General features: G+C 40.8%; 1 protein-coding gene across 6 annotated transcripts in view; it reads right to left on the reverse strand.

Moving 5' to 3' along the window:
* Positions 1–18,918: 18,918 nt before the first annotated feature.
* SULT4A1 (sulfotransferase family 4A member 1) overlaps positions 18,919–26,326 on the reverse strand; it is a 28,230-nt gene continuing 20,822 nt past the window's right edge. For 3 of the 6 annotated variants that reach the window (XM_071733264.1, XM_071733266.1, XM_071733267.1), the window contains 3 exons: positions 25,024–25,118; positions 23,493–23,631; positions 18,919–20,549 (listed from right to left, as the gene is read on the reverse strand). In XM_071733264.1, coding sequence (XP_071589365.1) covers positions 20,437–20,549; positions 23,493–23,631; positions 25,024–25,118 — 347 coding nt within the window. In that variant the 3' untranslated portion in view covers positions 18,919–20,436. Of the gene's footprint in view, positions 22,362–23,492; positions 23,632–25,023; positions 25,119–26,326 lie in introns of all 6 variants that reach the window. The other 3 variants (XR_011723836.1, XR_011723837.1, XM_071733265.1) reach the window with 2 other exon arrangements.

Consider the following 26,326-nt stretch of genomic DNA (forward strand, 5'->3'; position numbering starts at 1 on the left):
CAACAAATACCTCATTACTGCTGCTTCTGCACCTTGAAGCCAGAGCAGCTCTCTAATAAACCAGCTGGCCAAAAGAGATGCTCTAAGCATGATCCTAACTTTCCACATTTTAGTGAGTTTAAAAGGAAAACAAGGGTAACATGTATTCTCCTTGAACACTAGAAAAAAATCCAACCCCAAGCGTGCAAGAAGCTTTACCATTTTATTATATTGCATGTAATAAAGAAAAGATTAACCTTTTCTTCCAGGAAAGGTCCTTCATTTGTTATTTAATTAGTTTTAACTAATTAATTAGAATTTTTGAGCTCCCCTGTCTCTCTGGGAGAAAGTGGCTTAGGTCCCTTCCTTTTTCTTCTTTTCTTTTGCTGCTCTTCTTCTTCCTGCCTCCTTTCACAGCCTTAATCCCATTTTTGTATCCTCAGTATTACACTCCTTCAATCTCTCTTTGTCTGAGAGTTTTCTTAGCTTTGCACTTGCTGGGAACAAAGTTGGCCAGGAATTTACAGAATATTTTTCAGGCAACTCTTTGTTGAAGGCCAGATCATAGAAACCCACAGGACAATCTGAGGGAAACCACAGACCCCTGTGCAAAATTTCAGTGTTAAACCATGACAATATTTCACTGGGGGTGAGAGGTATGTGATGTGAAAAGTATTGAGCTCTACTAAGAAAGGTACTGTGAGGGCACAGGTCTGGGATTTTTTTTATGTTTATTTTTACATGAGACATCGTTCTACTTTCCATTTTACTCCATTGAAGTTAAGAATTCAGACTTAACCTCAGTTCATGCACAGGTGGTGTCTTCTCAGCTGCATTACTGAATAATTTACTGCACTGAAAACAAAGAGAAATGTGAGTTGTTTACTCCTAAAGGATTGAATCCTGAATCATTATCACTTTCACATCACTGCCTCCCTTGACTTAGCTTCTATGTTTCACTTAAAGACATGTCAAGATCTGTGGCACATTCTCAAATCCTTTTTAGACTGAACTAGTTATTTTATTCATACACAACAACTTTCATGTTAATTTAGTGAATAGGTTGATAAGTCTTAAAGGTTTATACTTTTCCAGTAGCAGCTAGTGGTTTAGCAGACCATTCCTTTCCCTGTGGCAATCAGGTAACATTCCTATGGCAACTACACCAATTACACAGACAGAAAAAGTGCTTTTAGAAAAAAGAAGTGTATTGTATCTCTGTGTCACTAGAAGTTCACATTAGCAGCTAGAGTGTGCCCTGAGAGCTAGACAACTCACAAGTGATTCATGACTACAATTTAGAAGCAATTTGACTTTGTAATATGGAATTTAGTTACCTTTTGAGTGTGCTGGTATTTCTGGCAACTTTAGTGAATTTTGAAAGGAATTCAAGACAAGGCACAGTGACTTTTCCAATATTTGAGATCTTTAATATACAATATTTGAGATCCTTAATATACAATATTGATTTTACAGTATTTCAATATACATGGATAAGTATATTAATGTCTTACAGTGATAGCTGATACTTTTAAATATTTCATTTTCAATACTAACTTATTATTTTCTTAAATAGCAAAAGTACATTTATCTTATAATTTTGTTCTGTGTATTAAGCATTACTACCTCTCAACAAATTGTCTAGAATTAAGCAGAACATTAATTTAATAACTGGTAAATCCCTTTCAGAAAGTTACAACATACAAGTCTTGCCATCATTTAGGATAATGATTTCTCAGCTATCTAACTGTGATTTTTCACAAGTGCATATGAAAGTATATTCATTGTCTTCAGCCTCACAGATGCATCCTTCTCCTGTTCTGAGAGCACCTAATGTGTTACAGGTGTATGTGTCCTCCTAATGACAATTCAGTATTCAGCAAAGAATTTAACATCAATCTTGGTTAAAATGGGCTTAACCCATTACAGACTGATTATTTTAAAATGCAAATGTAATAGCTCATCTCACCCAAATTAAACAAACACATTTGAGTCAAGTACATTAGGAAAAAAAACCCAACATATATATATATAAAGAATTTAAACACCTGCATTTTCAGGACAGAAATTTAAGTGTACAAAAACACTGGTGCAGAATGTGCATCAGAATCCTCACCTACTTTTTATAAGCATCAGTCATGGTATCATATAAACACCCAGTATTTTTTCAAGTCCAATCTGATGATGGTTTATAAGGTAGCAAATACCAGAAGTGAGATGAGAAACTCCCCATCCAGACAAAAAGCAGCTGGTCTCTGACTCAGAGTTCACCACCTAAATTATCCATATTCATAACACCGCATGTATATGAATTTAAACTGTGAGCTCTTTTTATGTAAAATCACAAAACCTCCTAATAACTTGCGACTCTTTCAAATAGTGAGGCATGCCACACAGTCAAAAACCTCATATAAACACACCAATCATCACATTCAGCTCATGTTACTTTTGCAAGTTTTCTATGACTTTCATTTGAGTTACTGACAGAAGAGTTTGACCATGTCTCACATCTTTTAGATAATATTGGTCTGGAACTTGATCCAGTTGGAATTTTGCTCTTGGTATAAAAAGGAACAGCCTCAAAATTATCATAAGTAGCACTGACCTAGCATTTATCTTCCTGCACAACATCAAATTCAGTTTGTTTCAGCTTCTGCTTCTGTTTCTTTGTAGCTTTCAGGGTTTGACCAACATCAAGCATTTGAAATGTGTTTTTTTTTTCTGTTCATCTCCTTTTTCAGCTGTCTTCTGAAGTAAAATTTGTTCAATGTGCCAGGAGAATAATGTGGGATCTGGGACAGACCTCACAGGTGTAGCTGTAAAATATATTACACTGTCTGTAGACACCCCTAAGCATGTCAAAGACACGTATTTTCCTGAGAATTCAACACAAAACAGTTCGTTTCCAGAAATATGTAAGCAAATCAGTTATTGTTTGTCCACTGCTTGAAAAGCAGTAAACAATCAAACACAATTTTAAGTATTCAAATAAAAGATTCCAGAGTTTCTCTTTCTGGTACCATAGCAAAAGCAGTAAGTTGGAATATATACTTAAGTTTTAAAAGTGAACAAACAATAAATGAAGTTATATAGAGGTGTTCCATGACAGCTGCCCTCCCACTTCAAACTGCAAAGATGATCTCTGTGCTGTATCAAATCTGGAGATTCCATTCAGCTATTTTGCTTTGGGGAGAGAGATCAGGTTGTAGTGGGGTCAGCATTGATTGTCTGTATGAGCCTGTGACTGGGCAGTATTTCAGCATATGCCAGCCCCTTTCCCACTTAAAACACAACCTGCAATTGAGAGTAGAAGTACCTGTCAGTGTAATATAGTATACAGGAATGCTTTATTGTGCAATACTATCTGGTATTCAAGCTGCAATACTATCTGGGACTCGAGCACAGATCCTATGAGGAGAGGCTGAGGGAGCTGGGGCTGTTCAGCCTGGAGAAGAGGAGGCTCAGAGGAGACCCCATCACTCTCTACAACTCACTGAAAGGAGGGTGTAGCCAGGTGGGGGTTGGTCTCTTTTCTCAGGCAACTCTCAGCAAGACAAGAGGGCACGGTCTCAAGTTGTGCCAGGGGAGGTTTAGGTTGGACATTAGAAAGAATTTCTTTACAGAGAGGGTGATCAAGCATTGGAATGGGCTGCCCCGAGAAGTAGTGGATTCTCCGACCCTGGAGATATTTAAAAAGAGACTGGATGTGGCACTCAGTGCCATGGTCTGGTAACTGCAGCAGTAGTGGATCAAGGGTTGGACTTGATGATCTCTGAGGTACCTTCCAACCCAGCCAATTCTATGATTCTATGATTCTATGATATTACTTAAGACATCTCTAGCTCACCTTAGACTTCAGTAAAAACTAAAAAAAGGTGAAAAGATTTGGCCTGATGTTTCTTTTTCATGAGCCAAATTCAGCCATATCTATGAGCATTTAATCACTACTTGAATGAAGAGGATGTTTTGGACACAAATCTGAACACTGGGGCTAGTTCATAGGCATTTATGGTTTTTTTCAAAATTTTAATCTAGGGTCTGCTCTTCAACAAAATGTAATAGCTTCAGAAGAAGATTTGTTTACAAAAGGCAAGATGGCAAAATACAGCTTTTTGTTACTTACAGCTTTGCTGCACTTTTATGAAAGCCAATTTTTTTCTTATGCTTATTGCTTTCTTAAAATGAAAGTGGATACAATCATGGATACTTTGTACATTTTATTTCAACTTCAAGCCATTCCTGCAAAAAAAAGCATTCAAATTCACAACTAAATACAGCTTCAGTTAAATCAAAAGGGCTATCACAGCTTACTCCTACAATGGATCTGACCCTAAATCTAAGACTACAAGGCAAGGAGAGGAGGAAAAGTGACATGAATCATGGTGGAGGAAGGATGGTAACAATAAAAGATTATTTGCAATAGGACTGTCCACATTGGGATTATCAGCAAATTCATACTTGATTGGAACAAACTAAATCTTCATGCTCCAGAAAATAAGCTTTCTCTGGTAAATGAATAAGTGAATAAGCTTTCTCTGGCAAGTGTATAGTCATTTCAAGTGAGTTCCCAAAATATAAGATGTATAACAAATCTGGTAATAGAAACCATGATCTTGTAGAGACTTCACAGCAGAAATGAGACATGGGTGCAAAGAAGGCATCTTTCTCAAGTTCCAGTGGACTCCAGAGAAGGGAGGAAAATAAAGGTCCTATTTCCTCATATACAAACAGCAGGACAAGAATTGGGTGAGAAGGGCTTTGGCTCCCTCTTCCACCCTCTCTCCATCAGTAGAAGTACATTGATTTTGTTCAGGTCTGCAGGAACGAGCAAACATGACGTATCTGTAACAGATGAATTCCCTCAAAGTAGTGAGAGATGTGTACAAGGACCAAATAATACAAAGGCTGTTTTGCCACTGGAGACTGCTACATGGAAAGGCACAACTGAACACCAAGCAAATAATAGGACAGAAAGGTCTGAGGGGACAATGGTACCAGCAAGTTACACAGTTCTGGTCCTCTGGGCAACAGAAGGATATTGATTTAAAGTCCCAACACTGCAAACAGAGTCAAGCACAAACCTGCGGCTGATTTAATTGAGCACTGCCTGGTGTCACACAATGATGCTCTCTTTTGTGTAGAATGAACTCCTGGAGTAAATTTGAATCCTTGGGAGGAGGGGTGCAAGACACTGACGTCCTCTGCAGTTGTCACTCTGACCATGGGCTCCCCTGGGTTTGAAACAGTATTATAAAAATACACCAGAACACAGGACACTAAAAGAAGCAGTGTGGCTGGTAACAGCAATAAGAGAGACAGAAGATTATTTCTTGACACTACCTCTTATTTTCTACTTAGAATACTGACCGAGATATTTCTTGCAGACTACCAGTGGCCAGCTGAGAGGAGTTCATAATTTCTGTGGCTTGATACTGTCTCATATGTAAGCACTTTCAGAGAAACATTTTAGAGTAGGAGACTAGAATGGTAGACTAACTCCTTTACAAATTAACAGAATTATCTCTGGAAAAGTTTTTGGCCATTTTCTTGAAGGTTTTTCACATCGAAGTTCTCTAAAACTCTTCAAACCCCCCAACCTTCTAACCAAGCAAGCCTGTTTATTTATTAAGCAGTACAGTTTCTTAGATGCTTATTTAGATTTTTAGGCTTTTGTAGGAGAAACATCAGCTCATTACACAAATCACTGGTTTATGAAGAGCTACTATTAATTTTCTGCACTAGGAAATCTGAGGCAAACTATAAGTATAAACAGAAGAGCTAACTGGGAAAATAACAATCAGACATAGATAGTATTGCACAGCATATGCAACAGTTTCATAAGTGTGGCCTGCTTGGCAATGTCATTGGGCTACATCTTCTCTGTGCAACCACAGCTCAGACAGTGCCTGCAACTGCAGACACCATTGTGCAAGCTCCTGGTAGGAATGCTGAGAGCCCACGATGCTTCTGCAGCTCAAATATTTGGGAGATGCTGCTTTGGGACTTATTATGGTATAAGGAGTCACTTGTCTTGGTCAATGTGGAATGTGTTTTGAGTGTTAGCAAAAGAAGGGTGATACAGGTGATGGTGCTATCATCCAATCTTTCCCATGCCATTTTACAGTCATTAGTCACATAAATACTTCCAAATATTGGCAGTATTATGCACTGGGTCACAGGGTAATTCTCTTAACGCTTGTAGTATAAGCCCATTCAGACACTTCGAAGGAAGTATTTCCACAGGCCCTGTTTCTTGTATAAAAAGAGAAATTAAAAATCAGAGATTTGAGTTCTCCCCAAAATGAGTGTCAGTCTGAGAGCATAATATATTTCCTCCTCTCCCTGATATGCACCAATCAATTGCACCTGATTCCTGCCATTCCGTTACCACAGTATGGAACACAAATGTTAGCACATGGAATCATGTGAGTTGTGAAGCCTTCTGAAAATCCAGAATACTATGTACAAATTACAAAAGCTATATAAGGAAGCTCAGTCCATTCTCTGTAAAGGGATATGAGAAATAATAACAAAGCAGACGTGACATGGCCCAGTCAAGAACAGTGGGACAAGAGCAAGATTTACTAATCTGCTAGCAAAAATTCAGCACTGCACAGCATTTTACAGGTAGAAAAGTAGAAAACCCTTTTTCCTACCACCTCACCCCCCAAAACAAAGAAACAAACAAACAAAACCCAACCAAACAAAAACACCCCCAACCAATTACCAAACAAACAACCAAAAAAAACCAAAACCCAAACATCCAAAATTAATCTGGATTGCTAAGGAAGATGAGAGGGAAAAAACAAGGGGAAAGGGGAAGGAGAGGGAGAGACAACTTAAGCAATCTCCTATGCCCATGTTATTAAACAGAAATCAGTAGATCTGAGTAGACCATCTGCACTACTCAACACATGGCAAACTAAGCAGTTGCTGGGTGCTGTCATTGGGCACCAACCACATCTTCATCTTCTGTACGCTCAGACTGTTACAATGATCTCTGACTAGGTTTGACACAAGTTTGGGTCAAGCAGCTTCTTGGGCACATTTCTAGAGGTAGCTTGGTGAAGAACCATTCCAATGGGCAGTTTGCATGCAGCCGTTGTGTTCCGTGATCCATTTAACAGTCTGGACATGAGCTATTCCACTCCAGTTCACCTCAGTGCCAAGAAACAGTCAGAAGCACACTTAATTTACTAGCGTAGCCCATCTACAGCAGTAACCTCTGGCAGATGTCCTAGCTCTGTAGCCATTTATTATAAGAAATCAGCCTCCAAGCATTCTTTCTCCACCATTCAGGTGGAAAACAAGCTTTTCTTCTTCATCTGATACATGGCTCCGTGTCATTATTACTACAGCCTCTTGGCTGATACGCCTGCAGTGGCACCCGTGCAAGTTTGGCTCCCTAGAAACCGCAGCCAGGCTGGGCCCGTATCTCAGGGGCCAACAGCTCAAATGAATGGGTTTTGGCTGCAAGATCTACCCCATCATAAATATGGGCAGACAATAAGTGTTTGAAACAAACAAACACAAGCCAATTGTGTCATTGCCTCCTCAGGCACCATCAAGCTCTCTATGTCAGGTCCTAGAGGACTGATACTAAGGAGGCTGTGCCAGCTACTTGTACCATGCTCAAGCCAGAGGGAAATTCACAGTCTCCAACACTGCTCTGCACTTTTCACAGGTTCAGCAGTCATATTTAAATCAATGCTATCAAAAGGATCAAGTCAGCTAAGCTGTGTGGCTCAGTAACTAGGCTTCAACAGAAGTATGGTAAGGAGAAGCACACTCTGCTGCTGCTGAAGTCATCAGCAAAGCTTTCTTTAACTTCAGAAAGTCAAGATGGGTCCCTAAACTACTCTTGTAAAAATCAAATGCAAATGGTATTTTTCTAGGCCCATAGACATTTTCTGCTGGACTTCTATGTCCACCTGGTCTACTAACAGCTTACCTTTCTTAGCTATCCTTCACAGACCTATCTTCAGAATAGTCCAGATTATTTTAGTTATCTTCAGAATTATTCCAGATTATTTTAGCTATCTTCAGAATTAGTCCATGGTCCCTAAGAAGCCCATAAACTGATAGTCAAGGATTACTGACAGAGTGTAACCAAATGTAAAGTTTCATCAGATGCTGAGCTTGTATTTTCTTCTCACATCCACTGCCTTAAGACCTGCAAAATATCAGTGCATGAATCAAGAATAACTTAACTGCACGGAGTACTTCCTGATTTTTATGTTACTTGGAATTCACACTGGTTCATGAATGGTTATAAATTAGATCTCTTGCTTCTGTCTTTAAGTACCCTCCTACTAGGATGAGGGCAAGATCCTCAGTCACCATAAATCAGAATAGCTCTGCTTGCTTTCCCATCTTCAGAAGAATTACGGCATTTTTATCCACTAAGGGTTTTGGCCCTCATTTCTTCTCATTTCAAATATTTAATTGATAAGCTTTTCCCAAGTGTCTACATACCAAGCTCCTGCATCTGAGGCATGCTTCATTATAGTTACTTGGATGGATGGATCTTGCAAATTGTATAAACACATTACCAGCCATTTTAGACAGAAATGTAGAAGGCAGTTTCTAACTAACAGAATACTGACAACCTGGTACAGTGTTTCAGTCAGAACTATGTTCTTTTCTTTTCTTTTTTTGGAAGGATAAATGTAACTTTAAAATAGAATTATTTTTCTATTTTTTCTATTTGTCTCTGAAAGCTTTGCTATTTTGTATGGTGTTTGGCAAGACAGGTAACAAGTCTCACACTAATTTTCTCTTAGTTTTGTGTGCTAGGTGTTTCGTTTTTTTTTCTTCAGTCTAGCATTTTTTATTTTATGTAACCTAAAATGAAAGGATTGCTGTAACCCTGTCCCTTGTTTCTTTTTATTCCACTTGAAAGGGTGCCAGCCTCTGTAATTGTCAGAGAACAATTAAGGCTATGAATTCCCTTGTGCACATCAAGGGTGAACAGTTTGTGGCTCTAGTGTGATTTTTCCCTCTCATAATGGGGTTATAGCAAACAACTGGCAGCAGAGCCACATCAGAGTATAAGCTCCTGCTTGATGTGAAATGAGTTACCAGAGGCTTCCATGGTGGGGTGGGTTGATCTGGGCTGGCTGCCAAATACCCACACAGCCTCTCTCTCTCCCTCTCCCCAACAGGACAGAGGTAGGAAATAAGATGGAAAAGTTTGTGGGCTCAGATAAGGACTGGGAAATCACTCATCAGTTATGGTCACAGGCAAGCCAGACTCAATATGGGGAAAATTAGTTTAATTCAACCAGAATAGGATGCTGAGAAACAAGGAACCTAAACCACCTCCTTCCCACTCTCTCCTTCTTCCCATGCTCAGCTTCACACCTTCTTTCCCAACTCTTCTACTTCCTCCCCCCGAGTGGATGGGGAATGTGGGTGTCAGTCAGTCTGTAACAGTTCCTTTATGCCTCTCCTTCCTCCTCACACTTTTTCCCTGCTTCAGTGTGGGTCCTTCCAGCACAGCACAGTCCTTCACAGACTGCTCCTGCACAGACACCTCTCCTCAGGCACAGCTCCTGACAGGAGCTTCCTCCGACACGGCTGCTCCCCAGGCTGCAGCTTTCTCCAGGGCACACCCACCTGCTTTGATGCAGGGGCCTCTGTGGGCTGCAGGATGGGAATCTGCCCTAGCATGGGCTGCAGGAAAATAGCTGCTTCACCTTGGCCTCCTCCAGAGGCTTCAAGGAAATCTCTGCATTTTGGAAGCTCCTCTTCTTCCCATGCTTCTTCTCTGACTGATGTCCAGAGGACAGTTTCTCACACTTCTTCCCTTCACTCCTCTCTCTCATGCACACAGCTGTGCTGCATTTTTTAAATTATTTTTTTAACCCCTTCTTAAATATGCTTTCACAGCTCGTGACCTCAACTATGCCCTGCAGTGAGTTACTGGGAGCTGTCTGGAAGCATCTGTGTCTGACACAGGGCAGGTCCTGCCCTGTCCTCAAAAAGCTGTCCCTGCAGCCCCCCTTGATATCCATACCCAACACACTGGCCAAGTCATCCTGAGATTCAAATGTCAGGAGAAGCAGGGGATTCGTGGGAAGTCCCTGTTACCTCCCATTTCACAATTCTTCCTGAGGCTCCCTGTCAAATGTCATGCAGCATCTTCACCAGTGTTTGTTAGCCACAGGAAAAATTCTGGTATGTAAATCACAGACTATCTGCTATAAAGATGATATCTCATGGCCTCCCTTTTCTCACCTTTCTGACTCCTGTTATGAAACCATTACAGTCTGCAGAATCTGCTTCTCCCTATTCTCTTTCCATGGCTTGTAGGGAAAGGCCAATTCTGAAATGTCAGCTATTTAGATCCAGATTTTGCCCTACTCAGAGAACGACCAAAAGTTTTACCCACACTTCATAGAGCTTCATAAAATCCAGGCAGAAAAAGCTGTGGCACTTGTTTTACAGGAAATGCAAGAGAGAAGCAAATAAAAATGAAATCTCTCTCTCAAAAGAACAATCACTTAGATAGCATATCCTCACTGAATGTAGGCTGCCCCTGTATGACACACTAAGGCAGAGCTTTCTGGATTCCAGCAGGTGTGATTTTCATGTGGACAAACCACCTCTAAGGCCCCTTCCTCTTTAAAGGTCTGATGTTATTCGTGGTTGAGCACATTCACTTGTTCCTGTGTTTCTCAAACAAGGTGGCACAGATGGAGACATCCCTCGTACTGGCCAGGAAAGGACCTGGCTCCTCTGTATTTATAGAATCATAGAATGGTCTGGAAGGGACTTCAGAGACCATCTAGTCTCACCCAACCTGGCCTCGAACACTACCAGGAACAGGGCATCCACAGCTTCCCTGGGCAACCTGTTCCACTGTCTCACCACCCTCACAGTGAAGAATTTCTTCCTAATTTCTAATCTAAATCTACCCTCTTCCAGTTTAAATCCATTTGCCCTTGCCCTATCACTACATGCCCTTGTTTCTTGTAAGCCCCCTTTGGCTACTGGAAGGCCACTATAAGGTCTGCTCAGAGCCTTCTCTTTTCCAGTATGAACAGCCCCAGCTACCTCAGCCTGTCTTCATAGGAGAGGTTCTTCAGCCCTCTGATTATCTCCATGGCCCTCCTCTGGACTTGCTCCAAGAGCTCCACGTCCTTCTTGTGTTGGGGCTCCAGAACAGTACAGAGTACTCCAGGTGGGGTCTCACAAGAGCTGAGTAGAGGGGAAGAATCACCTCCTCCCCTGACATGATGGCCAAGCTTCTTTTGATGCAGCCCAGGATATAGTTGGCTTTGTGAGCTGCAAGCTCACATTGCCAGTTCATGTTTAGCCTCTCATCAACCAACACTGCAAAGTCCTTTTCCTCAGGGCTTTTCTCAATCTGTTCTCTACCCAGCCTGTAACTGTGCTTAGGATTGTCCCAGCCCATATGTAGGACCTTGCACCTGCCCATATTCAGCGTCATGAGGTTGACATTAACCCACCTCTCAAACCTGTCGAAGTCCCTCAGGATGGCCTCCCTTCTCACCAGCATGTTGACCACAACACAGGTTGGTGTTGTTAGCAAATTTGTTGAGGATGCACTCAATTCCACTGTCCATGTCACCAAGAAAGATGTTAAACAGTCCCAGTACCTTGACAAATGCCACTCATCACTGTTCTCCATTTGAACATTGAGCTGTTGACCATTACACTCTGACTGCAACCACCCATGCAGCTCCTTATCTACTGAGTGGTCTATCCATCAGATCCATCTTTCCAATTTAGAGACTAAAATGTCATGTAGGACAGTATCTAACCCTTTGCACAAGTCCAGGAAGATTGTTAGTTGCTCTCCCCTTGTCCACAGACCCTGTGTCCCAGTCATAAAAACCTGTGGTGATAACCTTCCTGTTACAGCAGACAATAACTTTTCAGCAAGTACAGAAATTTCTGCTTCAGGATTTGATTCAAATGAGTAATGCAAAAGACTGAGATAACCTACAGGATGTGCACTTTATATTGCAAAGGCAATTTTATACATTATGAACTAAGGGACTGTGTGATTTTGTGTCCCAAAGGCAGATGTTCCCCTAGAGTTAAAGCCAACCTACAATACATTAAATAATGAAGTTCAGTAGCACACGGGCTGCCTCCTACACTGCCCTGTACTTCCTTCGTGTGGAGCAGGTCATCCTCATCATCAGGACATCCTCTAAGCTGGGCAGCCATGACAGACCATTGTCCCATGAAGGTCCTCAACTATGAAGAACCTGTTTCAGGTACTTCAGAGAAAAGGTGAACTCCTGCCAAAGAGAACCACAAAATAAATCAGATTTTTCTTCTCTCAGGGGCACTTAGGGCTGGCCTCCTTTTAGAGAGAATTGCTTTTCTCTCTTTACTCCCACTCAGTGTAGCAGCGAAGGGTTCTGACAGCCACGCTGCCTTTTCTTCAGTCCAAGCCTGACCAAAGCCCTCCCTCACAGAGGGAGGCAGGTGCCCTCACCAACAGGGCCCCGACAAGGGGCCTTCTTGCGACAGTGCCCAGCCAGCCCCCACTGCTCCCAGCCACATCCCCGCACTGAGCTGCGGAGCTCTACGGACCCCTCATCCCCGGGTCGTCACTTGTGGACCGGGGGTGAAGGCTCAGGGCCCTGCAATGCAGGAAGGCTTCTGGATCCTCCCGTTTCTGGGATGCTGTTGCCATGGTAACAACGTCTCTTGTGCCTGATTGGGCAGAGGCTCCGCCGTTCACATGGCAACAGTAATGCAGAGCCCTATTGGATGAGGCTAGGAGAGGGGCGAGGCACGCCCTTACCAGGCCTTCGACCCCAGGGCCGGGCCAGGGTCCAGCCGGGTGCTGCAGGCTGGGGTGATTCACAATAAAATACTGTTAGGGTCCGCAGGTTCTTATCCTGCCAACTACGCCAAAGGTTACGGTTTGAAATAACTTAAAATTTTTGGATCTGTGAGAACAAAGTCCAAACACCCAAGTGTTGGGCACAAGCATAAAGTTTTATTTGACAACTAACACAAGCCAAGTGATATAACCTGGTGAAGGTATGGCAATATATTGTGAGGTGAAAGAGAGAAAAGAAGATACAAGGGGAAGAGAGAGAGAGCATTTGGAAGAAAGAAAAGAATGAAGGAATTTGAGAAAGTCACCAGCACGAGTCCAGAGGTGTCCGGTGAGAGTTTCTCGTTGAAGATGGAGTTCCAGTCCTAGGCAGGGCCTGGTGCAGGATGGTGGGTCTGTGAAGAATGACAACAAAATGGGGACCTCAGTGTTGCTTCTATGCCCCCAAATTCCTGCCAATCCAGACAGAAAGATTCACTAAAGTCAGTCAGTTGCCCATTATCGGCAGGAGGCCGGAGGTGTCCCATTCAATCCAGAAGGCCATTCATGACTTCCCATCTGAGGTGGGGTGAGGAACCTCCACCCAACTGAACAGCCAAGGTGTTGTCCCCACCACTGGCAGGGCCATGAAGAAGGGCCCACCTGAAGGGGATCTCCACCTGGCCTATCAGTCCTCATCACTTTTGAGGTGTCAGTCCTTATCGGTGTCAGCTAGCTCCACTCCAGCCAACTTTCTTCAATTTAAAATTGTCTTTTGTGACAAAATTCCACTGACTGGAACCTCACAAATAGGTAGTGTTTCATGGTGTAGTGACTCACAGGAAATATTGGTAGGGTGTTTTCCATCATGAGTTACATCCTTTTGATTTGGAAAGGACTGCAGAAATTGCTGTCATTGGACATGAAAATAGAAGCCTTACTCCATGGCCGTCTTTTTCAATAAATTGAATCATATTTGTTGAAAACAGGTTGACCTGGGAGATTGTGTGTTCAAGGCCAGGTTGGATGGGGCTTTGAGCAACCTGATCTAGTGGGAGGCGTCCCTGCCCATGGCAGGGGGTTGGAACTGAATGATCTTTAAAGTCCCTTCCAACCCAGCCCATTCTGTGATTCTGTGAAACCATTGTAGCCGTGGTCTAGAAGTAAGGCTCTTGTACAGTCCAGCCACACATAAGCAGTTAACTGATAATTAACTGATAATGCTTTCTGTTTCCAAAAGTCCATGAACAAGTTCTGTATTTCAATAGTTCTTAATGTAGACTTATGCTCTGCATGGCATGTAAAAACTTTGATTCCCACAAATAGTTGTGTATGTAACTTAACTTTCATATGTAGTTCCTTTGAATTCAGTGGTAGTACTCTTGTAGAGACAATAACTTGAGCAGAAGCATGTAAGACTGCAGGAATATAACAGCACTTCATAGTGCTGCAGTTATTGCAAGAAAAGAATAGAATAATTTTAAAATTATTTCTTTATTTCAAAAACTTCGTGCAATTTACTTCAGATTACTGATTAGAAAAAGTGACTCAATGATTCATACCTTCGTGGTTGAAAAATATGTTTACACTTGCATTGGCCTGTATTGTATTCTTGTTTATATTCCTTTTTCATCCCGTTTAGAATACACCAGTTTACAGAGATCTTTCATAATAAAATAAAGTCAGAACTAGTTCTAGTCTCTGATTTCACTGTGATTTGCTGAAAGAACAATGAACAGACTGCCTGGTAGGAGAGATGGACCTTTAAGCGTGAGTGCTTGAAGCAGGGTGGTGAAAGAATGGAATCTGATCCATTCTAAATCCACTGTGGATCTTCCTTCCTGGAATTCAATCCTGCCCACTGTGGAATGGTGGCCATCAGTTTCAGTAGGGTTAGAACTGTATTTTTTTGAGGGAGAAACAATTAAAGTGCAGGAGCAAACAAGCGTGGTATGTGAAGAACCAACGTGGGAAAAGCTACAATCTGGAGTGCCACAAGCTTTAAATAGGGAATATTAATCATTACCTTTGTTTCCTTTAAAAGTACTTTTATGTATTTTCTAAGCCTCAGTCATCTGATTATGCAGTTTATGGGCAAAAATGAAATCCTGTCTCCCTGGTGAAGCTTGAGATCTAAATATTTTCCTTGGTTCTTGTTTTTTTCTCATTGCTTCACTTGTGCTGAGTTCTTGGAGCTCTCACAGATTTTATGGGTGACTTTTCCAAAGCTATGAGAAAGAAGATGTAAGGCCTGTGAGGGCTGAAGTCTCAGCACACTGTTACACCAGCTGCGCTACTGTTATCTGCCTGTGAGGATTAAATTGTCATCTTATGTTCAGTGCTGGCAAAAGCTGAGTATGTGACAGAGATGGTGACAGTGGATTTAACGTCTGGGTGGCAGTTACTCTGAATATCACTCGTACCACACATATCAAGCAAGTCAGCATATTAGTGATTGTGATTGGAATCAGTCTGAGCAGTCAGCTGCCACGCGTTACCGCTCTTTCTGCATCTTGCATGCTGTCACACAGCATGTCTTTTGCAGCACTCCCTCCTACAAAACAAGATCCCTTCCAAAAGTAGGTTTTAGTTAATTCGCTCCATGTGGCACTGTGGAGCTGTCTCCCCTTCTTGTTGAAGGATGTGATTCCACCTTTGTATACTCTCTTTCACAGGTGATGCCCGGTCCATATGTGAAATGGACTGCTCCCAGATAGTGGCTGCACTGAGCCAACCGCAAAGCTCTTTCAAAGAGGGCTCTGACAGGGACTCGTGAGATCACCTCTGAGCCAGGGCAGCACCCGAAGACATGCTTTGGGTCCTTGCACCTGCAGTTCACAAATCAGCCTATTATCTGAAACCAGCAGCCACATCAGTTTAAGTTAATATGTCAGGCTGTAAATTACAGCAGCTGAGGAGCCAGCATGCATTTGCTTCTGCTGTCTTTCCTCCATGGTGGCCATTTCTGGCAGGGAGGCAGAGTGGACAGCTGGAGGTGGTAGCTTCTAAAACTACTCTAGCGTGTGTTGCCAGGGCTTGTCATCTGTGCACAGAGAGAACTCCAGCAAAAGTTGTTGTGTGGTTTTACAATTTTTCCCACTAGTGAAGTGGCAAAATTCAGAAAAAATTATACTGGCACGGCACATGTTACCAAAAGAATCCCATGTAGGTTCCTGCATTAGCACAAAGAGTGCAATTGCTTCTCCTTTCTTTTCTCTGTTCAGTTGGAGTAAACAGCTTTGCTGTTTCTCAGACCACTTTATGGTAAGGAGCCTTATGCTGTTAATAGTAATTCCCACATGCTGGGGTCCTGAAGCACAGAAAACTGACCTGCATTTTTGTAAAATCTTCTCTCATTTATTTTTAAAGGCCACACAACTCAGACACTTTCAGGACACTGGATATTACATGCACCAGTGTATGATTCTTGCCCAAGAGCTGGAAAGAGGCATTATTCCAGTTTGCCTGCAGAATTTGCTATCATCCTATGGTCTCTTAGAGAGGTAATTGATATACAAATAGACCAGGACAGAGTGACATCAGCATTATTGACTTTCCTGCCACTTACTGCAGATACAACAGTAGTTTTTACTGGAGTGTGACTTGGCACTGGATGTCAAAACCTCATTATGTCAAAATCTGCGTTTTATTTCTAAATGAAGGTGCTCCTTTTTGTAGACTCTCTGTTGCCAGAGTGCAGCTGAGTGTTGGTTGCAGTTATTTCTGTTCTATCTGTGTGATACACACCATGACAGGTAGCAGAAAATGCTCATCTGCATGTTTTATGATTCAAACACTAGAGGACACCAGTCTGCAGACTCTTGTGTTAAAGAAATCAAATGGATTATGTAGTGAGATTACACATCATTTTTGTGCCCTTGCCATGGGTGTGGCCACTGGATTTGGGCTTTTTTAGGGGAGGGGGTGTGTTAATAATATTGTTAATAATATTTGATTCAGCTGAATCTCTGTTTAGCCCTTTTCTTTTGACTGAAGAGGCAAATACTGTTCCTTAATCCTCTCTCTAAACCTTTGCTGGTAGCTATGAAGTGGCATTATTTATAGCCCAGGCAAGACTGAATGGCTTATAATAATGGTGACTCAAGCCTATAAATCTTGGTAATTATTCCCAGAACTATAGGTGTTGTGATGGATATACAAAAGCACCGAGAATTTCTAATGGTTGCTCATTAGCTTTCATGTCTTTCCTCTTTATTCCCCAGCTTCACTGCAATGAACACTTAAACCTTCTTTTTACCAAAGCGTGCAAAAATTTCTTACCTAAATTAGTTTCCCCTCAGTTCTTTCATGTTAATGCTTTGGAGGGTTCTTACTGAGGCAAGCTGCTTTATGGGACTGGCATTTGAGGTACCCCCCAGCAGAAGCTGCAGGGGGGGAAGAGCCAGGAGCCACAGCAGTGCCCAGCACAGCCCTACAGCTTTCTCGGGGGGCTTTTGAGTACTGCTTGATGTGTACCTGCTAAGTGGTGGATCAACCCAGGTACATTTGGTATTTCTAGGAAGGTATATGGCCAATGATGGCTGCTCTGAACTAACGTTGAAGGTACCCAGTGCTTTACAAGAAAGGGGGATGCCTGTTGCTATCTGAAATTGCAGTAACGCTATCCGAGTCCTCCCCATGTCTGGCAGATCTGAATGACTAAATGGGCTACCAGCTGCATAACTATGATAAAGCTGGCCAGCAGGCTAACTTTGGGGCAGTTACCTCAGCAGAAGCTTAGCAAATTTGAATGCTGAGGGGAGAAAAACATAATTATCTTTGTTTTCTGGTATTTTTGTTCTTCATTTGCAGTGCATTTGTATCAACGAGGCATTCTCTCCAGAGACAGTTTGGGGCACTTGGCCAAGAAGTGCCTCTGTTTGTAGAGAGAAAGTCATGGTGACATTTAACTGAGTCCTGAAAGTTCAAGTTGTCAAAATAGGAAAAAGCTTAGTAACTACACATTTTAATTGAAAGAATGAAATGTTTCCAAGGACCAGAGACCCAAAGGTAGAATTTCAGCATTACATATGTGGGAATGGGCTCTGACCCGACTTTCAACTCTTGGATGAATTTTACCTGAACAACACAGAAGGTGAATCAAGAGAGAAGAAAAGCAAAGCTGTGGCTGAGAACTGTCTCCCTGGTCCTAAAAGCAGATTCCTTGGCCAAAGCAACTTTTTTGCCTAAAACAAGGAGCACCAGCATAGCAGTATGTGCACAACAGACTGTCACAGAAGCTATTGCTACACAGTAAGGAAATTTTTTAGCCAAAGTTTTTGTTCCCCCTCCAGCCTGGTAACTGGTGGCCCTCTGCACAGGCTCACTTTGGCAGTGGCATGTGTGTATATACCTGGCTGTTAAAAATGAGGCCTCAGGACATTTTTAGCTTTGGGGTTGGGGGATGGTCATCTGCTGTTGCAAAGGAGACAGGCGTGCCTTGAAATATGAGGAGGATGCCCTGGTATCTTCAGAAATGCAAGAAGCTTTTTAGTCAGACAGTAGGGATGTATTGCTCACACATCCTTAGGATTAAGTGATTTAAGCAGACGGTTCTTGCTAATGAAATTTTCTTCTGACCCTAATCTGCAGGACCTGTGGGAGATTTCATCCTTTATAGCAACTCTCCTACTCCTCTCTTCTTAGAGCTTGTTGTAGTTTGTGGGTTTTAGTCTCCTGTATGATGCAGACTAGTGGGACTCCACAGTATGGAGTTCATTGGAAGGCACAGTACAAGTGTCTAAAATCTTGTGTATAATGTAATAACAAAGGCACACCAAATTAAACTCTCTGGTGGCAGCCTCTAAGCACATGAGTCCTTTTTTATACAGTGTGTATTTAGATGAACTCATTGCAGCAAGACGCTGTCAATACCACCATGAAGAGAAGAAAACCCTGTGGAGGAGAGCAATAAAACCGAAAGATGCTCAGAGTCCTGTGCTCTCTAGTGTACCCTAGGACAGGCATTTGTTATGGGCCACTGCCAGAGCCAACTCATTGGGTCAGGTGGTCCTTTGAGTCGATGCTATCTGTGGTTCTTTTGTCTTAAGTTGTGAGGTGTGCATAAGGCAGAGTATCTGTGGCTTGCACAAGGACTGCTGGGCCTGAGTAAGAAGTCTAGAAAATAACCACAATGCATGGAACACATCTTTTATTCAATAAGCAAGCAAGCACAGAAGTATAATGTGTAGTGCTTAATATTCATACAGTACTAAAAATATAAAAATAGAAATAAAATTTCACTGAAAGCATTTTCACTCACAAATATACAAGGAAAAGTGCTGTTAAGCCACATCATGCTACACCACTTGCCAGTTGCTCAACTGACAGTTTCCCAACAGAACTGAAACACTAAAAATCTGCTAGCCCTTCCTCATGGCTTTTGGTGAGCCTGAATATCTGGCTAGCAAAAATGCACCTCCTGCAGCTGATAGCCTAAAAAGCACAGATGTCATTACCTAGTGGAACAATAAAGTAATTCTGGAGAGTTTTATCACAACAGGAGCCTGCTTCAGGCCATTTGTGTACCTATCATAGAGAATTAAAAAAAGATACAGAAATAAACTTGAATCCCGATTATAATCCAGACCGGTCATGGCTAAATTACTGAAACTGCATTCTACGTCAATATTTGTGCAATACTCCCACCTGGTGGCACATTTTTAAACTTCAGTGCTGCAGTTTCCCCTGCCTGCTTACACACTGCCCTGTCTTGCATTTAGGTCTGGCAGAGTCCAGTAGTACAAACCACAAACAGTGCTGAGTGCCCTTCTAGTGCAGCCACAGGATATCCAGCACCTTTTCTTCTCTTACTGAATCTAACAGGTGAAACTCACATCTACACAGAAAACTGATATTGGGTCAGAGACTGATTCTTAAGACCCCACACTGAATGTCTTGCTCTTAAGTCCAATTTTGTAGGGCTGAATTAGAGTTGGGGACTCAAGAAGCTTCTGTTTGCTGACCTTCCACATGGAGCTGAGCTTCATCCATCAGGAAGACAGGTGTGCCTGTCATCCATGGAAGCCTGGGTGGGTTCTGGGATTAGAGTGACTATCACAGCTGCATTCCATAACAAGGCCTGTCTTGCAGAGTATGCCAGTGCACAGAACCTACTCAAATTATACAGATAAGTGTGTGCAGAACCTAATGTGAACCCCACTTTGATCAGTTATTATTCTGGAATGGGATACCTGCTATAAAAATAATGTGACGATTAACCCCTGAGATCATTCTAGCATACAGTTTTGGCCTGTTACTTGTTTCCCTCTGAAATAATTTCTATTTGGTTTATGGACATTTATTTAGATTCTAGTGAAAAGCTTTTATAAAACACATAATCAGTGTGGGGCTGAAAAGGTGTACATTCTAGTTGCATATATGATACATACCTTATATGTCTATAATACATTCCGTAACAGCTGAATATTCTAGTATTGTCTAGAAGTTCTTGCATGTGAATAGGGATTAAATACCAGAAGATAAACAGCTGTTTAGGATCAAAGATAATTGTATCTGATATGATTTACTTAGATTGTTTTTCTTTCTTTAACTCTTGTTACACATAATAGCTACAGTAGTTTGTCCAGCAGGTAATAAATGGATGCATAAAGCACTTCTAGCTTTTTTGGATATTGTATGCATGCATTTTTTTATAAATAAAAATCAAATGTGAGGTCACATTTTCCCATCTTCTGTTTATAAACTAAATCAAATTTCTCATTCATGGAAACAGTGAAGATGTCTTTCCATAGCCCAACTCGTCCTGAAACATAGAAAAGGAACACAAGTCAGAGAGCAGTCATAACAGGACACCAAATACCTACAGTGTAGTCCTGCAGGGCACCCAGTGTCATCTGTGAGATGCTAATCAGTCTCAGATTTTCTTGAAAGCTAATGAGACCTGAAGCTGTTCACTGTCCTGTCCTTCCCTAGCAACTCCCCTGCTACAGCCCTTGGAAAGCCTTACAAAAAGTACCATAGACTTTGTCATCTGTACCAACAGGATATTATACAGGAAGAATTCAGATTTTTGTGAGATGTTGCTCTAGCCATAATCAGAAATGAACACACATTTTGGGTTGGGTATTCATTTAAAACTGAGTTGCTAGTTTCAGTGCAAACCATGGCTGTTTAATAACTCCAGAATCTCACAATAATACATTTCAAAATTCCTGTGCCTTCAGGATACACTGGTTAGAGAACTATCCAAAAGGTACAAGGAATACAGAGTATTGAACTGATTATTGAGATGTAATATTATAATTACTAAATCCTATTATGTTTAAATAGAAGTTCAAAGTATTATTTTACACTTCTAAATATGAAGAGAATTATTTGTTAAATGAGTGCCTAGATTATACATAGATTATCTGTATAGAGATAGAGGAGAGTAAGTGCCATGGACCCCAGTTTGTACCATTTAACTTTTAACTTAGTAGAGGAGGAATGGGAAGCTTTTGGTGGATGCAATACAGACACCAAACGTTTTTTCCTTGTTCACTGTATTCTTCTCTGCTGAACCCAACTAGTGACATAACCTGATGGCACTGCTGAACCCACCATCTGACTCACAGTCAAAGGCTGTGGCCTCCTTAGCCACTGCTTCACTACAGTACAAAATTGATTTAATTCAAAGTCAGCCAGGGTTACTTGTTGGTGAAAAAGCCCCATGGAGTAACCAGACTGAGAGGCTTAATTCTCTTCTCATTTATGTTGGGTATAAATAAAGACAAAATCCAAGCTTGTTCAACTGGAATAAATGAAAGGAGAATTGGGACTGTGATACCAGAGAGTTTAATCATAACAGCAAGAACAAAACTACATGCAGGGAGCTTAATTATGCATTTGATGCATAAGAAGAATACCCATTTAATTTAATTACCATCGCTTTTATGCAGCAACTCTATAATTGAGTCCAAAGACAAAACTGCCTGAAACATCTACAAATTACATGCTAACATGATGGTGTAGTATGTGTGGCAAGAGCTGCTTTATGAAATCAGAATTTTCCTTTCACTTCTCAAGGTATGATAGTGTTCTGGCTTGTTTTCAGGATCCAAAGATGTTTTCAAGATCAAAAGAACCTGACATTGACTGAAAATGCATCATTTATTGTTTTCACTGAATTTCTCCACTATCAAAAAAACCATTAAGGAAATGCTTGGAATCATAAAGATCAGCTACTGATCTCACTTTTGTTCTGGCAACTCTGATTGCATGAACTACAGCATGAAACATAAAAGCCTGTATTTCCCTTTCAATAGCTATTAAAAAAAAAAAACATTTTCTTTCTCTGCTTGGGAAAGACAAGCTTTTTATTTCTGAATCTCCCTAACAACATGTATGGTCAAATGATAAGTTTTATAAAGGACTTATTCAGTGGATTATTTGTAACTTTTTCTTTTTTTTACCACATGAATTGATAGCTTGTCAGAAATTCACCCACCTGGTTTATGATTTGAATCATGCAACTGTGTAAATTATGATGTGATAAGAGTCAAATATAAGTAACATATCTAATCATTGTTCTGCTTTCACAGCAGCTCAGGGTTATCTTCAGGTAAAGATCAATGTGCTAAAAGAAAAAAAAATGAAGAACTAAAATAAAGCAAAATAATAAAGTAAATGTAACCAATGACAAATTAAAAATTATTTGAAACAAATTACATTAAACTGTCATGTTATCACCACCATTCTTTGTCACAGAAACAAACAGGGAAGGAACAAAGCACTGTTAATGAAGCTGCATTCTGAAGTAACAAAACATTGTAAAAGCCAGAGAAAGCAAACAAAAGAAATTCAAAATAAGGATATTTTTAATAAAAAGCACACGGTGAGCAAATGACAAAATATTACATTAACTGCTGTAGCTCCCTTCCTTCTCTACTGCAAAGTGGAGGTTTCTTTTTGAAAGATTTGTAGACAGAATATATAAAGAGGTTGGGGGCTGGCAGACTCCACTACAGAACAAGGAACACCAACAGCATGCAGCAGGAGTGGGCATCATCCAGTTTATGAGGATGGTGATGTACTGGCCAGTGGAGACAGCAGTTGGCCTTTTTGCTTGTGGAAGGTCTGACCAGCAGCTCTGCTCTTTTCTCTTGTATTACCACCTCACCTTTCTTTCACCACTGCCTTTCTGGCTTTCACTGGACAAGGAGGTGGGATTTGGGCTCTGCATAGTACGTACCAGTGCAGATGCTCCACAGGTCATGGAGTTTAGGAAAAAACCTAAGTTTTTGTGTTACATACAAGTCAATGGAGGAGAACACAGTTCTGTTTGCAACATCTTGCACTGGCATAGAACACTTCATTCAAGGCCCCCAGGATGTCTCATTATTTTATGATTTTGTCTTCATAGCAAAGAAGTGGATAGGTAATCAGTTTTGACATGCCAAAGGTCAGAAGGAGCAGTGCAGTCTTCTTGGTCTTCCATCTGCTAAAGTAAGCCAAAGGCTCTCTAACAGAGTGGTCCACATGGGGCTGAATATACACTGATGATCTTGGATGTTTCCATCCTTCTTAGCCACTTCTACCTAATTTTATTTCAAAACAAACCAACCCCCAAATTGCACCCAGAGTCAATTACCTCCCATCATTTAGATTACAATATTTTGCCAACACCCCAACACATTCTGGAGGTTACTACGTTGTCAGTTGCTTCTTGCAATTTCCACAAGAGTTCTACTGTGGGTTTTAAACATACCCCTGCCAACAGGAAGTGCTTCTGCATTACAGCACTGATCAATGAGCTGATGGCAGTGTTCCACCATGGATTCCAACTGTGCTTTGTCATAAGAAACTCCTAAGAACCTCACCAGTTGCTCAACCATTGTTGCTAGGTCCTGTTAAGAGATTATTTAAAAAATAAAATTAGTTTATTTTAAATTACCTTTTTTAGATGAGTCTTAATATCTCAAAAGTAGTAATATCCTGATGAGTGTGAAAAATACAAATTCAGAAGTTGTAGAAACACCACTGTCTTAAAATTTTGCCAGTTTTGAATTTGATGAAAATAAAAACATTCCGGGTAATTAGGGTAAGACAGGTCAGCAGTGAACACATTCATGTAGGCTCACCTCTTATATTAGAACAAAAATCTACAAAGTGTGGTGCTTCCCACTTCAAACAATACCACACCCTTAAGTGATGGCTTCAGAATACTAATGTATTTTGGAGGAATTAAAAGTTACTTAGATATTGATCTTGGTAAAAGAAATTACTTCAAATGTTAAAGAAGCCTTTCCTTCATTATTAGCTTCTGGGACTGAATTCATGTAGGTTCTATATCCAGAACTCTCAGGTTCTTCAGTATGAGTTAGACTTTGGGAGTAACAAAAAAAAAAAATAGCAATATTCATCATGAAGCACAAAGCTACTGCGATGCCACCAGCTTTCAGCAGCATCCATCAGTGAGCTCAGCTAGGAATGTACCATTCAAAATAGTGGGTTTGAAATAATTTCTACTAAACTTTTTTAATTATTGTGACTGTATTTTGTCTTCTTTTAGCATCACGCTCCATCAGAAGGTTTAATAAAGCTGACATAATTTACTCAGCTGTATTGAGGTCTACTCTGATTTTGCCTTTTTGTAGGTTTATAATTAGGAGCTGGGTTTTTCCTACATTTGCATTAAATTTCCAGTCAAATAAACATTTTGAAATACTTTCATAAATTCTAAAAACCATATTATTGCAATGCTAAATGGAAAACAATGTTCTGTGTAGTATTTCCACTAAATTTATGATTAAAATTAAGTGGATTTATTAGCCAGCATACTTTGAGGACCTAATAATTATGTTCACCTTATGTTACACAATCATCCCTAACACTTTTCAAAATGGTTTCACAGAACACAGTAAGAACAACCAAATAATCAGAATAAATGCCAAATATATAGGACAAAACATTGACAATATACTTTTTAATTATTGATCCAGCACACACAAGAAAGCATTTCTTTTAAATGAATGCCCAGGGCTGAGTACAATAAGCACTGAACATTAACACATTTCTGCTTCTCTCCAAGTATTTTAGTGCCTGTGGATGCAGGCAGACTCCTGAGTATATTACTAGGTTTATAAAACTGCTGATGCCCATAAAAGCTAGTGAATGTCAGAGCTTTAAAAATGGCATTAGAGAGCCCAAATATGGAGGTGAGAAGCAACTCTTGTACATTATATATTTGAAACATTACAATGCTAAATGTAAAGTATCTTTTGGGGGCATTAACCTACCTTATGCATATCTTCATACTTGAGAAAAAGTACATTGGCATCCATATGATGTTCCCAAAACTCTTGCACATGTTCAAACCACGAACCATATCCTACTACAAAAGACATTATGATTGGCATGAGGAAAATTAATACTTTTATTATTAATCCCTCTTCAAAAAAATAAAATTAAAAAAAAAAATTAAGTGGAGTGGTTCATAGCCCCAGGAGAACTGCATCTGGTTTTGACCCATTGCCATACACAGCAGGGTATTTAATTAAAAAAAACATTTTTCTATCTGTTTGGAATATTCAAAGAACTAATTTACCATAAAGATAAAATGTTCCTCTTAAAATGCCACCATATTTCATAATGGACCTCTTGGAGCTCAGTATTAATAATACCCGACTACCGAATGGAAATTGAGCCAAAAACTTATAAAGATAGGTCCAGTGGTTCCAACCTGTATGAATTCCTGCAGTTAATTAATTAACACAGAAGCTGGATGCAGCATTCATACATAGCATCCTCCATTACAGATGAGAATTGCTAACAACCACTGCCCTTTCTTAATTAAGTACAGAGGAAACAGACCTATAAAAATGCTTCATGATTATTCCCAGAAACTTAAGATATGCAGACAGAATATTCTATTTATAGTTACATGTTTGGTGTCCCCACTCCCACCAAGTCTAAGACCTATTCTCTACTACTGATATTTTCTGAGCAAATCCATGCAACTTCTACAGATGCACCAGAACATAGTTTCAGTTGTACTGCAATCAGTTATTTCAGTTACACTATAAATCCAGATCACCACCGGATGTCCATGGGTTGTTGAGCACTCCTGAAAGCTCTGAGTGATGTAATGGGTACTCCCTGTACATCACAAGTTGTCAGCAGGTCCAGCACTCAGAGTTGCCAATGATGAAAAGCTTATACTCCCTACCTCCTGCACACCACTACCAGCACAAGTTTTAGGTCCCCACAGTTCCACAGCTGCTGTATGGGGTTTGGGAGTTGAACAGAAGCTGAGGTGCTTACCAAGGGAGGGCATGAGCTCCCAGCTCTGCTGAGGCAGTGATTACTGGAAGTCTTATGCCTCCCCCCAAACCTTTCCTCTCTTGTTTTTCACTTCTCTGCTAAAGACCACATTTACACTAATTTCACTCGATTTATGTGTGTCTATCAGAGGTTCAGATACTGGTATTTATTATCTAGAGGATGTCTTTTGATGCCACTATTACCAGAAAAGCAACCCAGAGACATGCATTCTGCATATTTTTTTCTTACCAGCAGTAAGTTCTCCTAGAGTATTTCAGA

This window comes from Heliangelus exortis, chromosome 1, assembly GCF_036169615.1.
Source record: "Heliangelus exortis chromosome 1, bHelExo1.hap1, whole genome shotgun sequence".
Lineage (NCBI taxonomy): Eukaryota > Metazoa > Chordata > Aves > Apodiformes > Trochilidae > Heliangelus > Heliangelus exortis.